General features: G+C 41.1%; 2 protein-coding genes across 2 annotated transcripts in view; both read right to left on the reverse strand.

Moving 5' to 3' along the window:
• flvcr2a (FLVCR heme transporter 2a) overlaps positions 1–2127 on the reverse strand; it is a 43222-nt gene extending 41095 nt beyond the window's left edge. The window contains exon 1 of the mRNA XM_036542100.1: positions 1219–2127. Coding sequence (XP_036397993.1) covers positions 1219–1752 — 534 coding nt within the window. The 5' untranslated portion in view covers positions 1753–2127. The remainder of the gene's footprint in view (positions 1–1218) is intronic.
• A 3556-nt stretch (positions 2128–5683) lies between these two features.
• LOC118787491 (basic leucine zipper transcriptional factor ATF-like) lies at positions 5684–12158 on the reverse strand. The gene is made up of 3 exons (XM_036543071.1): positions 12034–12158; positions 9679–9783; positions 5684–6309 (listed from the first exon to the last, which is right to left on the reverse strand). The coding sequence occupies exons 1-3, from the start codon at positions 12097–12099 to the stop codon at positions 6106–6108; spliced, it is 375 nt and encodes a 124-aa protein (XP_036398964.1). The 5' UTR covers positions 12100–12158; the 3' UTR covers positions 5684–6105.
• Positions 12159–13713: the final 1555 nt, after the last annotated feature.

The raw sequence follows: 13713 nt of genomic DNA on the forward strand, positions 1-13713 counted from the left end.
ATGTCTTGTCAATGTCAGTCTTGTCTTTATGGAATGTTGTCTTTGTAATCATTTATTATTAAAAGACTGAACAATGATAGGTTCCAATAAAGTATGCAGGAAACATTGAGCAGCATGAGTACCTCAACCTTTCTGCACACTGGAAGCGTTTCTGTGCAAAAACTATACAAGCAAATCCCAGTAAGATACTTTATTTTTGTACTTACTGTGCTCATATTCAACAGTATGCTATGACAGTTTAGGGACCCTATATTTTTCACAGCACCTTTTAAATGACCATGTCATGATGTACCATCAATAAGAGACTTTACTGTACTTCATACCCACAGTGCTTAACTGTAATTCTACAGCACTACAAAATTACCAAATGAATTTCTACTGCATGAAATAGCTCTATTTGAAATAGTTATATTCCTTGATATATCCTAAGCATTACAAACATGGTTTTGTCTGTGTATTGAATTCTTACATTTTTATGTCACTGTATCATGTTCTCCACCTGTGTTTTGTATTTTATGCCATTATCTGGGAAGCTACAAAGAAAGCTGTAGGGAATTGGTGAAACATTATGTCCTTCAAATTTAAAGTGGGAAGACATGGATGTACTCAAGTCAGGATAGCATAAGCAGGTGAGAATGCACAACATAGAAAACAATGAATAAAGAATAACCCTGAGACAATGTAAACGACACGGGCAGGAAAAGCCCTCAGCTAGGAAACACTGGTATACGTTATATTTTTAATTGAAAAGTGCAAGGAGAAACATATGCAATGTTAAACAGCCGGCACTAATCGCTAGACAACTGTAGCTTGCCATAAATGGTTTTACGTTCAACTGCCTCCACTGTTAACAACCCACAATTCAAAATATGGCAAAGAGCAATGTAATGCACAGTAATAATGTACAGAACTGTGGAAAGTAATCATACTCTTTACGACATAGGTCCTCTGAATGATAATTTTCCTCAAATGCACCATCATTTATAATACTGTAAGTAAATAATGTACAAAACATTGCCTTCACAGACAGTACAACTGTTTCTAACGGTGTACGATTACGGTGCCACTTGCTCCAGACGAAATGAATGGAGATCGTCACATGAACGCATACTAAAAGAGAAACAAAAGCCAACAGACCGCTTTTCGGACCACGAGGTGCATCATGTGGCACAAAAAGAGCAAGTTAGTTAGTTATTATATTTTACCTTGACAACATACCTGGTTACCAAATACTCCAATCGAGCAGGCTGTTGAGACCTCTTCCGGACCGAACCATACTGAAGCGATATGGGATGGCATTCCAAGGATGAAGACCTGGGCGAAGGAGGAAGCGAACTGTCCGAGCATCGTCACTGCAAACAGTTCGGGTCTGACACTGGCCACCTTGATCCAAGTTCCCAAGCAATTTGTGGCAGTTGCCACAAGTGCTATGACCCGGAGTCCCTTCTTGTCCAAAAGCCAGGTAACGGGAAAAATAAAGGGGATGTATGTCAGCATGTAGATCATAGACATCCAGTCTATTGCAAAAGAGTCCACATTGTAAAACTTCATAAAAAGATTGTTGATAATTCCATACTGGATCCACTGAAATGCGTTGCACAATGAATACGAGCTGAACAGGAATACTATCACCCATCGCCTCTTGTACAAACGTGGTAGGACCTCAGCGTCCTTGTCACCATTTGCGACTTTCTTTAGCTCAGTTACGTCAGGCGATTTTTCGCTCATATTGTTAACGATGTCGGCCGACATGTGTGCTTAATATGGTGCTGACAGCATACAGGGAAAATAATAAAAATGTGATATCGATTAATGGTATGGCCTATATCTGTGACTATAAAGTTAAGCGTATAAAGTTAATGCTGACAGCAACTAAGCTAATCAAACACCTGCTCACTTTGCCTAACATTTGAAAATATATCTTATCCCATTTAAAACTTAGGTTTGATGAAGCTCTCAGAGAAAGTAGTTTTATTCCGATAAATGGTAGCCAACTTTTCCTTCGTGAAAATTTACAGCTGGCTAAGTATAACACATCGCTTCTTTGCGTTCTTGAGGTTATCCAGTTAATTCCTGAGAAATAAATTGTGGCTATAATAGGCAGCTAACTGGCAAGCAAGCTACTTAGTTGATGCAGCGTGTAAAGCTGGTTTGCTGTTCTTCTATGCAATTAGCGACAGACATTTGCTGAAAGCCAGCTAGCTAGTAGTTGAAAAAAACAAAAACGACACACATGTAGCTATAGCTATTAAACTACTATAATATAACGCCTCGACTTGCAAACAACATCAGCCAACTCAATCCTGGGTCTTCCACATAAAATACATTTGCCTGCCGGAACAACTACTGCAGCTGTTGTTATTATTAATTATGTGTTGACACTTCCTCAGAAATTCCGTTATAACTTCTCTATCGTGGCCAAAGCACCAATCCCCCATTTAAACACCGGTTTCCCGCAACCACGTGGTTTCCAAACTCTAGCTCCGCCCTGTGAATTTCAACCAATGATTGTCAAAGACTGTCAGGGCCACATGGGTGGAGCTTCGTTGCTGCACCGTGGTGCCCACATCAAGGAAATTAGCTAAGGGAATTACCTCAGGGAATGAATTCGTTAATGTCTATGTATACATACTTCAAAACAATAACAGTGGAGGATTATCTAGCCCATTTTGTGAAATCGTTAAAACCTGTGCATGTCACTATAAAAATTTGAAAATGTATAAAAATGTATGAGGCATTACTTTATCTCTCAGTGTCTTCTCTCTGTCTCATGCACAGGTTTATCAAGGATAAGTCATATGTAGAATTTCACTGTGAAAGGGATTTTTTTTTAGCTTGAACCATCATACATGTTACCCTGTTTGACAAAGATTACCTTTCTAGTGTGGATTTAGACAAGATAATTTAAGAGTCCAGTTAAACTGGTCAGCAAAAATAATTCATACAAAGTTATCAAGTTGAATCTGAGGTCTCAAATGTAATCCCAAATATAATCTCAGTCATTCCAATTGCATGAATTGTTCCCTACTCTGTTGCAGTTGAGCCCCTTGTAATTCTCGTTCAAGGCAAACTTGTGACCAACTGTTTGCACTCTTAATCACATGATTAGAATTAGGAGTAGGTCAAAGGTTTGTACACACACACACACACACACACACATCATTTTTAGTTGAAATGCACTTTTGTTGGACTCCACAGTACACAGAAAATGCATTTAACACTTTAACGGCTTGTGACCAGCTGAAATCTACAACAAAAAGACTCTTGGCCTCAAGTCTGCTGTCTCCTGAGAAATATGCATACACGAAAAGCAGACCCGGCATTAGAGATTGATTCGTGCAAATATCAACCAGACTTAGTTCTGCATCATTATCAACCAGCAGATGGCAGAGTAAAAACAAATTTAGCCTTTATTTTTTTTTTTTTTTTTAAAAAGTACAGTAGACGTTCCAAACAAAAAGCTTGATAAATCACATTATATAAAACATAAATGCGATGAATAGCAATATTTACCCTGCTTAGTTAATGTACAATGTCCTCATTGTCTTCATAATGGCAATGAACATATTGACTCACTTTCAGACTCAGTTTGAGAATACTGTGACTAACAGGCTCACTTGTGGTTAAATACTGCCCTCTGTTGTGAACAATGTTACTGCAGTGTGCTCCCTACAGTTAACGGCATATGATTAAACCAAGGAAGTTTGTAAATCTCCTATATTATACACTTTTGTTGTAGTACTGTTTCCTAACTAAGTGCTGTGTTCTCATTAGCTAGAGTAGCACTGAATACATTGCATACATCCACCAGCCTTAACATTTCCATTTTAGCCCAAAAATCAAATAATTTCTTCCTGGTCTTTTAGAAGGTCATTTCACAAAATGGCATCTAAACCCAGCCATACCTTTGGAAGAAAACCTCTTCACAAACAAATGGAGTTGAAGTAATGATAAAAACAACAACTATATATTATTGTATTCTTTTTTCTTTTAAAGTTGATTCAGAAAATTAAACAACCATCCCAACAGGGATAAAAATAAAGGAAATAAGAGAACCAGTTTACTCCTAGTCTTGCTCTTCATGTATGTCTCCATCTTGAGCTTTTGGTGCAAAGACATTATGTTTCTACAAGCATCAATAAACTGTACTACTATAACCTTTAAAACTGCAACTACTACTGATATAGCCCACATCTCCCCAGTGCTTCTTTCTGCAGCAGGTCTCCATAAAGCCCCATTGGAAGTATAGCCCAAAAAAAGATGTACAATTGCAGATTCAGTGGCATAAAGATTCTGAAATATACACTGCTTTCTAAAGAGGACATTTCAATCTGTTCAGGGAAAAACATGGAATACCTTGATGTCTTACATACAGAGGTGGATACCTCAGCTTCAGAAAGTAAAAGTCCTGCCATGTATTTGTTCCACCCATGCACTACACTAGCTGAATTTAATTAGCACAACTCTTCAGCCAGGTAGAGGAGCTAATTAGGGAAATCACCTTGTTTAGTGAATGGCTAGAACAAATACATGGTAGGACTTTTACTTTCTGAAGCCAGGGTGTCCACCTCTGCTTAACATACAGCATAATTTTTCATATGGGTCCTGAATATTGCACACTATACAAGACCACAATTTACCTCTCTGGCTTGAGAAGGAAACCCTGTCCCCACTGAGACACAAATATCTTTTGTGGATTTTTTTTGACTTGAATTAATAATCAGTGAACAATCATAACTATAATCCAATTACTATAAATGTTAAGACAATTCATCAGTTAGGGGTCAGGCAAGTGACCCCTTGAAGTGTTGAGATCTTCTAGATTTTCTAGACTGTACATCTCTACATTACCAATACTTAGGATGTTGATCTACATGTAACGCACTGTTGAAGTGTTTTAAGGGAGTAAAACTCAGAGGCAATGAACAGTTTATCTGTAAAAGAGCATGTTTCAGGTAGATGGTGGCCTGCTGCTTGGCTTTCATTTGAGGGTGATGTGCCAACAACAGGACACGTAGATAATCTTTAAAACCGTATAATACTCCTGTTCCTGTGCACACCAGTCTGTGTTTGCTCAGCACGCTGTGACAAGTCTGGTTCATTCAACATAGAAACCACTGGAGAACGGTTGCAACGGAATACACTGTAACCGGATAGAGAGACAATGGTATATCAACTGAGTTCATTTGTATAAGAGTACCCAATTTAATTTCATAATAAATAACACAAAGTACATTCTTACTCTGCCGTGGAGTTTTAAAACATTCAAAGCATTGTCAAATGTTTTGTACTAAAATCTTGAGGTATTTATGACATTGCAATATTTACTCTAAAACATTCTTTTATGATGAATGTAACCAGCAAAAATGACTCTTTTGTACGCTAAACAGTATAAATTAAAAAATTGATATTTTCAAAAATCAATCTTGTAAATGTTTGTCATGAGTTTGCCATATAATACTCCCCATGAATAAGAAAGCCAAACTGAAACTGAACTATAACACAAAGGTAAGAAATGTCAGGTTATGAAATATTCAGGTTTGATATAATATCACTCTTAAAATAAATAAAACATTTTAAAAAGTTTGAAAATCTACATATAAAGGACAAGAAAGAACCAAAATCTATAATATCTAGGCTATGACATCTACAATAATACCCTGTGTCACAAATTTGTGGTCTTCATTTTTGTTTTTTACATACAAACCCTGTTACAGTAAAGTAGTCGTTCTGTGCCACAAATTGATCCTTTTGCCACAAACTGAAATGGGCATACACTATACACATTCAAAATCATACTTATCCCACAAGGCTATGTTGATTTAATGTGTATCATCTTTAATGATATGACATTGAGAATGGTTGTGTTTGTTTGTGTAACAGTCAAGTCATGGATTGTCTTACCCTTTAAAACACTATATCTGACCATATGTCAGCTCTAGGACTTGGCCCACATGAAATCGCATGGCAACCAGTAATGGCTGTTTGCTTCTGTCAAATATGCACACTTGTAAGACCACCTTCCTGTGTTTCAAAATCCCATATGGCCTTGAGGAGATGGACCATCTTCACAACACTCCATGACAGTAGCAGTTCCCCCGGTGGTCAGTGCTGGTAGCGCGAGGTGACGTGTGGCTGGTGGAAGGCACCATGGTGTGGAGAGTAGAGGACGTCAGTGGACTGAGAACCCAGCACAGAGCACAGAGGCTCGTGGCTGCTCAGCACAGATGATAAGTACTTTGCCTCTTCTGTCAGCTGCTTCACCTCTTTCCTCAGGGCAGCATTCTCCTTTTCAAGGTTCTCACTCTCCTGGAAGAAAAAAGCAGGGGGCCATGAGCTGGACTTTTTGCTGCAAGGAAGGACCATGAGGTTACAGTTAAACTGTGAAGCTAAACTATGTACAGTAAGCTAATGGGAAAGGTCTCTGAATTAATACAAGTTTGTATAGATGTTTACATTGGAAACATTGATCTTCTAGCATTTGGTGTCCTGCAAGGAGCTGTTCAGCCACTCCTCTATGCTCAGTTTATCAAACAGCACACAAATTCCCTGCTGTGGCCTGTGCTTTTTAGTACTGTAATGAGTACTTAGCACTCTCCTTCTGACTGAATTGTTATAATAATCCATAAAGAGGTCTTTAGTGAAGGACTCCCTCTGTTTTGGGGGGTAAACGTATTTTCAGCAGAGCTCCACATGTGTAAAATGAGCAGCAACATCTTAGTAAGTGAAAAAACTCGGCAGTTTGCCCTGCTGTGGTGTTTCCTGAACAGAGAGTATCTAAATGTGCCACTGGGCCACTATCTGTTGTCGTACAGAAACCAGACCTGGGTTTCAGAGAATGGCGGTGGTGGTTGCTGTGCCAGAAGTGTGGGATAATCAGATAAAGGTTCCACTTGGCTCCGCTGATGGGACTGATACACCATGGAGAGGCGGTACCACACCGTGAACTTACTGTAAACAAGGGCTAGGGTAAACCCCGCCGGCAGCCAGCACCTACGTCACACACTTGCCCAAACAGCGTGTCAGTGCACACGCCTTACCAGAAATGACAGCTTCACGCTTGTATCTGCCCACCACCAGATTAAAACGCATTTTCATTGAAGAAAAAATAAGATGAAAAACCAACATGGTTTGACAGGAAACGTGTCACAGGGAGGGAAAATTAAGCTTCCTGTTTATCATGTGTGCTGATGAAACTGAAACCACAGAATACACTGAGCTTAGCATGGTTAAAAGGTCCCCCTTCACTGAACCCCCCTCCGCCCCCACATCACTTAGCACTCATGAAAGCCTTGCACTCTTCAGTGTTTCATTGGTTTGGTTTTTTTCCTTTCATGTTCTCTCTCTTTCCCTGTCTCTCTCATTACTGTTGTCTTTATAAAGAAGGAAACTTAATAAAGATGTTAATTGAAGAACGATGCACAATTGCTGCTGATGTCCTGCAAGCAGTGCAGGAAACAGATGAAATATGCCAACCCCTTATCCTATAGAGGAGGAGGGGTGACACATAGTGAGGTCACTGTCAGATACTGACTGCTATTTTCCACCACATTTGTCTCATATGTTCAAATGGCAAGATTAACACCAGCTTTTTCAACAGGAAAACGTCTGTTAACATTCAGTGAGTTGCATTAGATTGGGCGAAAGCTTCCCTTGGTGATATTTTGGTGATGGATGAACAATTCAGTCTTACTGTTGTAAGTTTCTTACATTCAAAGTGTAATAGCAGAAAAATTCTGCTTCAGTTAATGGTCAATTCAGTATGCATTTGCAAAGGACAACCTGAAGTAAAACACATGTATCACCTCTTCAAGCAATGGGGAAATGAGAAAGAATGTGAGACCCATGTCATCTCAGTTTATCTATGCAGCCAGCAGATCCAGTGAGAATGAACTAACACTCTTCTTTAGAAACTCGGTGATACTGTGGTATTTCCCCAGTTATTTATGGATAGCACAATGGTAAAGCAAAGCTTAAAGTCTGATCAGAAGAATTTAACTTGGCTACTCCGCTCCACTTGTTTTTCAGTTCTTTGTACACCCTGACGTTACCTTTGCACTAGCCAGATTTCCTGTCAGGGTTTTTTTCTTCTATGTAGGTTATGAACAGGGAGGACATAGCATTGCTAATTCAGCTGTTGAGAAAATGTTAACGCTGATGGCTCTGAGAGTAGCAGGCCAACTAAAAAATGGTGCTTGGTTGTCACCATGGCATCAGCTGCATCGGCCTATGACATCAGCAATATGTCTGCACATTCTTCACCAGCTAAAATGGGTTTACCTCTAAGAAATCTCACATTACAGGATACTTCTTTGACAATAATCACCTATTTTGTTAAAAGACTAATGATTATTTCTTTCATACTATGCATTTTAGCCAAGATAAAACATTTTGTTTGTGCTGCTACGCTTGTTAGGACCCGTCATTAGTACATTTTATGTCCTTCCAGCGACCCCCCCAGCTCATGTTTATGGCAGGTCTGCTGGTGTCCTCACTCTCTCTGACTAAGCACTGAGAAGTGAAAGTGCCTTATTGATGGCTCGTTTTCTCAATAGCCCTGAGAGCAGGGTGTTCACCGGAGCCATGGCCGGAAATAGTTCCTCTGTATGAATAAGTGAAGTGAAAGCCAGTGAGTAAAAACTGTACGCTAAACCTATTGAATGAACAGATCCTGTGGCTTGAAAGGAAGTCAAGTCTTCACTTTGGGTTTGAAATATTCACATTCACCTGACCAGGACACAGCTGCTAAAAAGGACAGTTAATGCAAATAATGGTCTGCAAAATCTTTGCAATGTGGAAGAAGCCGTCCTCACTTCCACGCCGCTAAAAAACAGCAGTGTTCATTCCTCAGAAAGTGCAGCAATGTTATGGGAGCATGAGCGTTCCAACTGGGCACATGCTACGGCCCTCACAGCATCGCGGCCCATAATGGAGGTACTGGTTCGTGAGCCGTTGGTTCAGACTGAGATTTCACAGTACCCATCCGTACACGATGGCAGCTCTCAGAAGGGACTGTCACCCACACCTTGTTAATTGATCCAAAAGCCTGCTGTAAACACTGTGAGGGTCTGCTACATGCAGCATCACAACAGAAGCCGCTCGGATGACACAGCACCATACGGCATCTTGCATTCTAGTTATAACACCAATATGCTCACAGAGCAGTCTTTTAGATTTTAATCAACAGTGGTACATTATTCTGCAGGGTCCGAGTACTTTAAAATGGAGTGGAATTTCTTAAGCTGCCTGTGCAATGCAAGCCCAGAGAAAGTCTCTGGCTTCACACATGCAAGGGTTTTACAAACATCACAGCTCCAGGTCCCATTTAGATTTGATCTGTAAAATATCTCCTGGGGTTGAAGTCAGTTTAAACACTGAAACTGAACCCCCCCTGCTATTATAGAAATAGGCAATTCTTGACCAGTCACAGGTGCCTGATTCATCAGATGTTAATTGATTATTCCCAGAACTCCTCCCCTCTGCTTAATTCATTGTTTTATCTTTAAATGAATGGATCCATGCCCCGTGATATTTTTCATTTTTCACAAACTACACAAATATGCTGAACTTGGCCCAGGCCTCTTACAAAAGCAAGGCCTCCGTCTATTGTCTGACCACAGGTCAGCCTACCGCCCAACCCTGTCCAGCAGGAGTCTGTGGACAGGACCTACTCCTTACCAGGTGCAAACTGTCGGCCTTCTGTGTCTGCCTCATCCGACTCTTCTGGGCAGCGATGCGGTTCTTCTCCCTCCTCATCACTTTCTTCACATCATCCGAGGAGTCCTTGGGAGAGAGGTAAGGTTCAAAGGTCACGTTGCCAAACCAATGACCTCGACATGATGGGGAGAAGGGTGGGATTCTACATGGAATAGTATTGTGAAAGAGTATCATACTAAAGATGCTTCTACCTGGTTCAGAAAGAAGGAAGCATGTATTTCTAAATTAATCTTGAGACTCTGTGATGAGATGTACAACATATTAACAAAACACTCATGAGATGACCTTGTGAAAAAATTTCATATGCATGTGTGCATATTGTAAACTTCAGTGGTGGAACTTACTGAAGCACTGCAAAACTGAAGAAAATACAACCCTTGGGAAAATATTTGCAGACAGCAGATTTACCAGGGCTACTCTGCAGAATCTGTCCACAAGCTGGACTTGTCAAGAAAGAGGAAGCGAACCAGGACCTAGAGGTGTTAGTTCTTAGAAAGAACGAAATGCACGTTATCTTTTCCACCCATGGTGACAACCATCTCTTGAAGGCTGAATAACACGGAAGTGCTTTGCTTATCAGATGAGAACTCCAGTGTAAGTTTATGAGAACAGCGATGGAGGAGAATTAGGTCCTAAGCGACGCTGGAAAGTTGTCTCTCACAAGCCAGTGTTAAATGTTACACAAAAGAGTTGGCATCCATAGGGGAGATATGACTGTCGTACAATTGCCACACAGACTGTGAGATATGAAGCATAGTAGAATAACCACACACTTGAAATAGGCCATGTGTGCCTCATTCAGAGCAACTGGTTTCCTTGCATAGTGTGATCTAACCAAACACTGCATGCATTGTGTGAGAGGGCCCAGGCTTTAGATTTAGACCAGCAAAGTACATGAATATACTGTCTATACTGATTGTTCTGGAAAATCAATGTATTGGAACTAGTACTGCATGGAGATCAGCTATTTCTCAAAAAAGAAGAATATTTGAATGTACTTTACATTAAACTGCAACTATACCAGACTGTGACTGATTTTGTGCCATTAAACATAAAAGTACATTGTAATTGCTATTTGTAAGGTTCCACATGTTAGTTATGTGCAGCAAATCATTATGTAACAACAGGGTGAGTACATGCCATTAGGTAGTAACTACATTGTAACTGTGAGCTACAATATAACCACACTGATGTAGTGTAACTTAATGTGGTGTGTAAGTGTTTTTAACATGTCTTTTGTTTGAATGGTGATCCCTTGTGAGCACTGAGTTCAACTTATATAGAGACTGACCATGGATCTGACCTCTGAATAAAACAATTAGCCTGACAGCAGCACATTGATATGGAGGCTTTCCAGTTTTGTCAGTTTGGGCACTTCCTCAGAACACACCCAGTTTCACCTTGTGAGTGTCACGTTTTCAACGGTCTCAGACCGATTCTGTAGTGCCATGTGAATTTCTTTAATGAGGTTGCACATCATGCTCGGCTCACAGAGGCAACACTGGCAGAGGGGTAATTTTTCTCAGCATCTGGCCCTTTTATTTGGAATCTATTATCTCTTTAGCTGGGAGGTGCCCTTATCCAGGGAGACCTAAATAATGTTAAGAGCGGACGTCCACCTTCCTGTGTTAAGTTGGCTGCATGTTCAAAGCAGTAGTAATTCTACTGAATCTGATGGTTACTGTCGTGGTTACAGAACTGTCCCCAATGCACAAGGGGAAATCCAGGGACAGGGACCCCTCCCCTTCACTACCACCACCAAAACTATCCTCCCAGTTAGGATATAAACTTCATTCCTATGAAAAAAACAAAAAATTCACCACATTCCAGCTTTCAGAAATCTGATCCCAGCTCATAAACTTGTCTCAGTCAAGCTAGGCTCCCTAAGATTTCTGCCACTATACATTGCCCTCTGAGCAATGACTGAGTAATAAGACGAGCTCTGCTGTCGCTGGTGTCTGTGTGTGACAGGAGAACTGCGCCTACAAATATGAACCAGTTTCCTGCACAGAAGTTGGCAGTCACAATGAGGCCTGACCTGTAAGAGGTCCAAGGTCTTTGCATGTGCCATACAGAGAGAGAGCTACCGCAGAACAGTTTGGTTTGTGATGTGCAAACCTGAACGCACTCTTCTGAAGAGCTTTTGCAAACATCGTTTTGCAGCTCACGCGAACAAACAGGTGGGACCCTCTACGTACTGTCTGCCAGAGGCGTCTTTCCACACAGAGATTTTCTAGAAGCCCTACTTGAAGCCCTCTCTGGCTGAACACAGATCCTGTGCAGGTGTCAGTTGACGCGGCAGAGAGGCTCGCTTACCTGCCTGCTGCTCGGAGACGGGGACCTGGTGAAAGATGCGTCGTTGCTGTCAGAGCCCTGAGCCATAGCCAAGTGCGTCACTCGAACCCCTCCTCAATCTCCACTTCTGCTTTTGGCGCGCGCGTATGCACTTGTTCGTCTGTTTAATGAGTAAGACTCTTTTCACTCATGCAACCTCCTCTCTCTCTCTCTCTCTCTCTCTCTCTCTCTCTCTCTCTGTCTGTCTCGCTCTCACTCTCTCTTTCTCTCTCTCTCGCGCGCTCTCTCTCTGTTGTATATGCAGTGGCTGATGTGGTTTCTGGTAACAACAGAGTAAGAAACACAGGACTGGAAGTCACATGTGTGGAAACTTTTCTCACAAACATACAGGAATGCAGAGTTGCCCAAAACCCCACAAAAAGCCCACTATTTTTGAGGTGAGAGTGAAGAACAATATTTACAATTTTGTGACCCATTCACCCAGAAAGGGGTCATTTTTTAAAAGATGAGATCACGGCTACTACTCTCTAATATTTGTCACACTGTCACATTCAATGTTTCCTTTCAACTGAGTATGCAGCCTTTCAGAGACAGATTTATTTTCAACCGATTTATTTATTCAAATACACGTTATAAATGATACAGTGAAGCAGCGTGTCCACATACACGAGCATATAAAATCCCCGCACCTCATCGGCCAAAAGTGATGTGCCAAAAACAGGCAGAACCGAGCAGTAAATTTTTCTAAGCTGGCATGCTGATCAGTCTCGGTGGCAGTGGGGGCTGTGATTTCAAGCATGGCAACACTTGCCTCAGACAGGGGTCACCCCGAGCATGTGGGGGAAGGGGAGGGCCAAGGGGCTGTCCGCCATCCACAAAAATTCCACTCAGCCTCCACACGCATAGTGCACTCCCATCAGACCACAGATCAGAAATCATGTTCAGTGTTGACATTAAGGAATCGCGGCTTATGGCTGCTTATTAAAGTAAACTGCACAAGCTGTGCGGAAATTTTTTTCAGAAATGCGCAAGCACAATTCATTTGAATGAACCAACCAATGCTGAAAATTCATGTTGGAAGTCAGCTTAAACTCTGTGTACAGGATTTCAAAATATGTCAACCCAGAGCAAGAGCTGTGAAATACTTGTGAGCTCTGTGATAATAATGTGTCTTTGTCTATGTGGTAAATGCAAAAAAAAAAAAGACATATAAAAAAAATCATAATTAATCATCACCCTGTCGCTGTCATGGATTGCCATGGTTGCTGTTTTGATTATTTTGTAGTGTGCAGTTTAGCGGCGTTGTATCAAGGTCTACTTGTGAGCCCAGAAAAAAGGAGTGAAAACAAATTCTGCCTCACAGTACAGTCCTCCCACACACAAAACATGTTCTGCAAGCGACTTACCACGGAGGAATTTTAAAGAGCTTTGAATTCTCCAGAAGGAGGGCAAGTATTTCATTTAGGCTGCATTAGACCTTCTATAACAGCGTGCAAAAATGCAGAAGCTGATTAAAAAGGCAGATTTGGTTTAAGTGGACTCAGACATATTGTTCTAGGGCGAAATGGGCCGGGATGTGATGTATACCCCTGTCTCCACCTGAGGTCTGATCCAGCTGTCTCACACAGCCCAGCATGAGGAAGGGCTCCTCGGCCTTTTGCTGAGGCAGCTCACGTGGGTGGCTTTTGATCGATAACATTC

This window comes from Megalops cyprinoides, chromosome 12, assembly GCF_013368585.1.
Source record: "Megalops cyprinoides isolate fMegCyp1 chromosome 12, fMegCyp1.pri, whole genome shotgun sequence".
NCBI lineage: Eukaryota > Metazoa > Chordata > Actinopteri > Elopiformes > Megalopidae > Megalops > Megalops cyprinoides.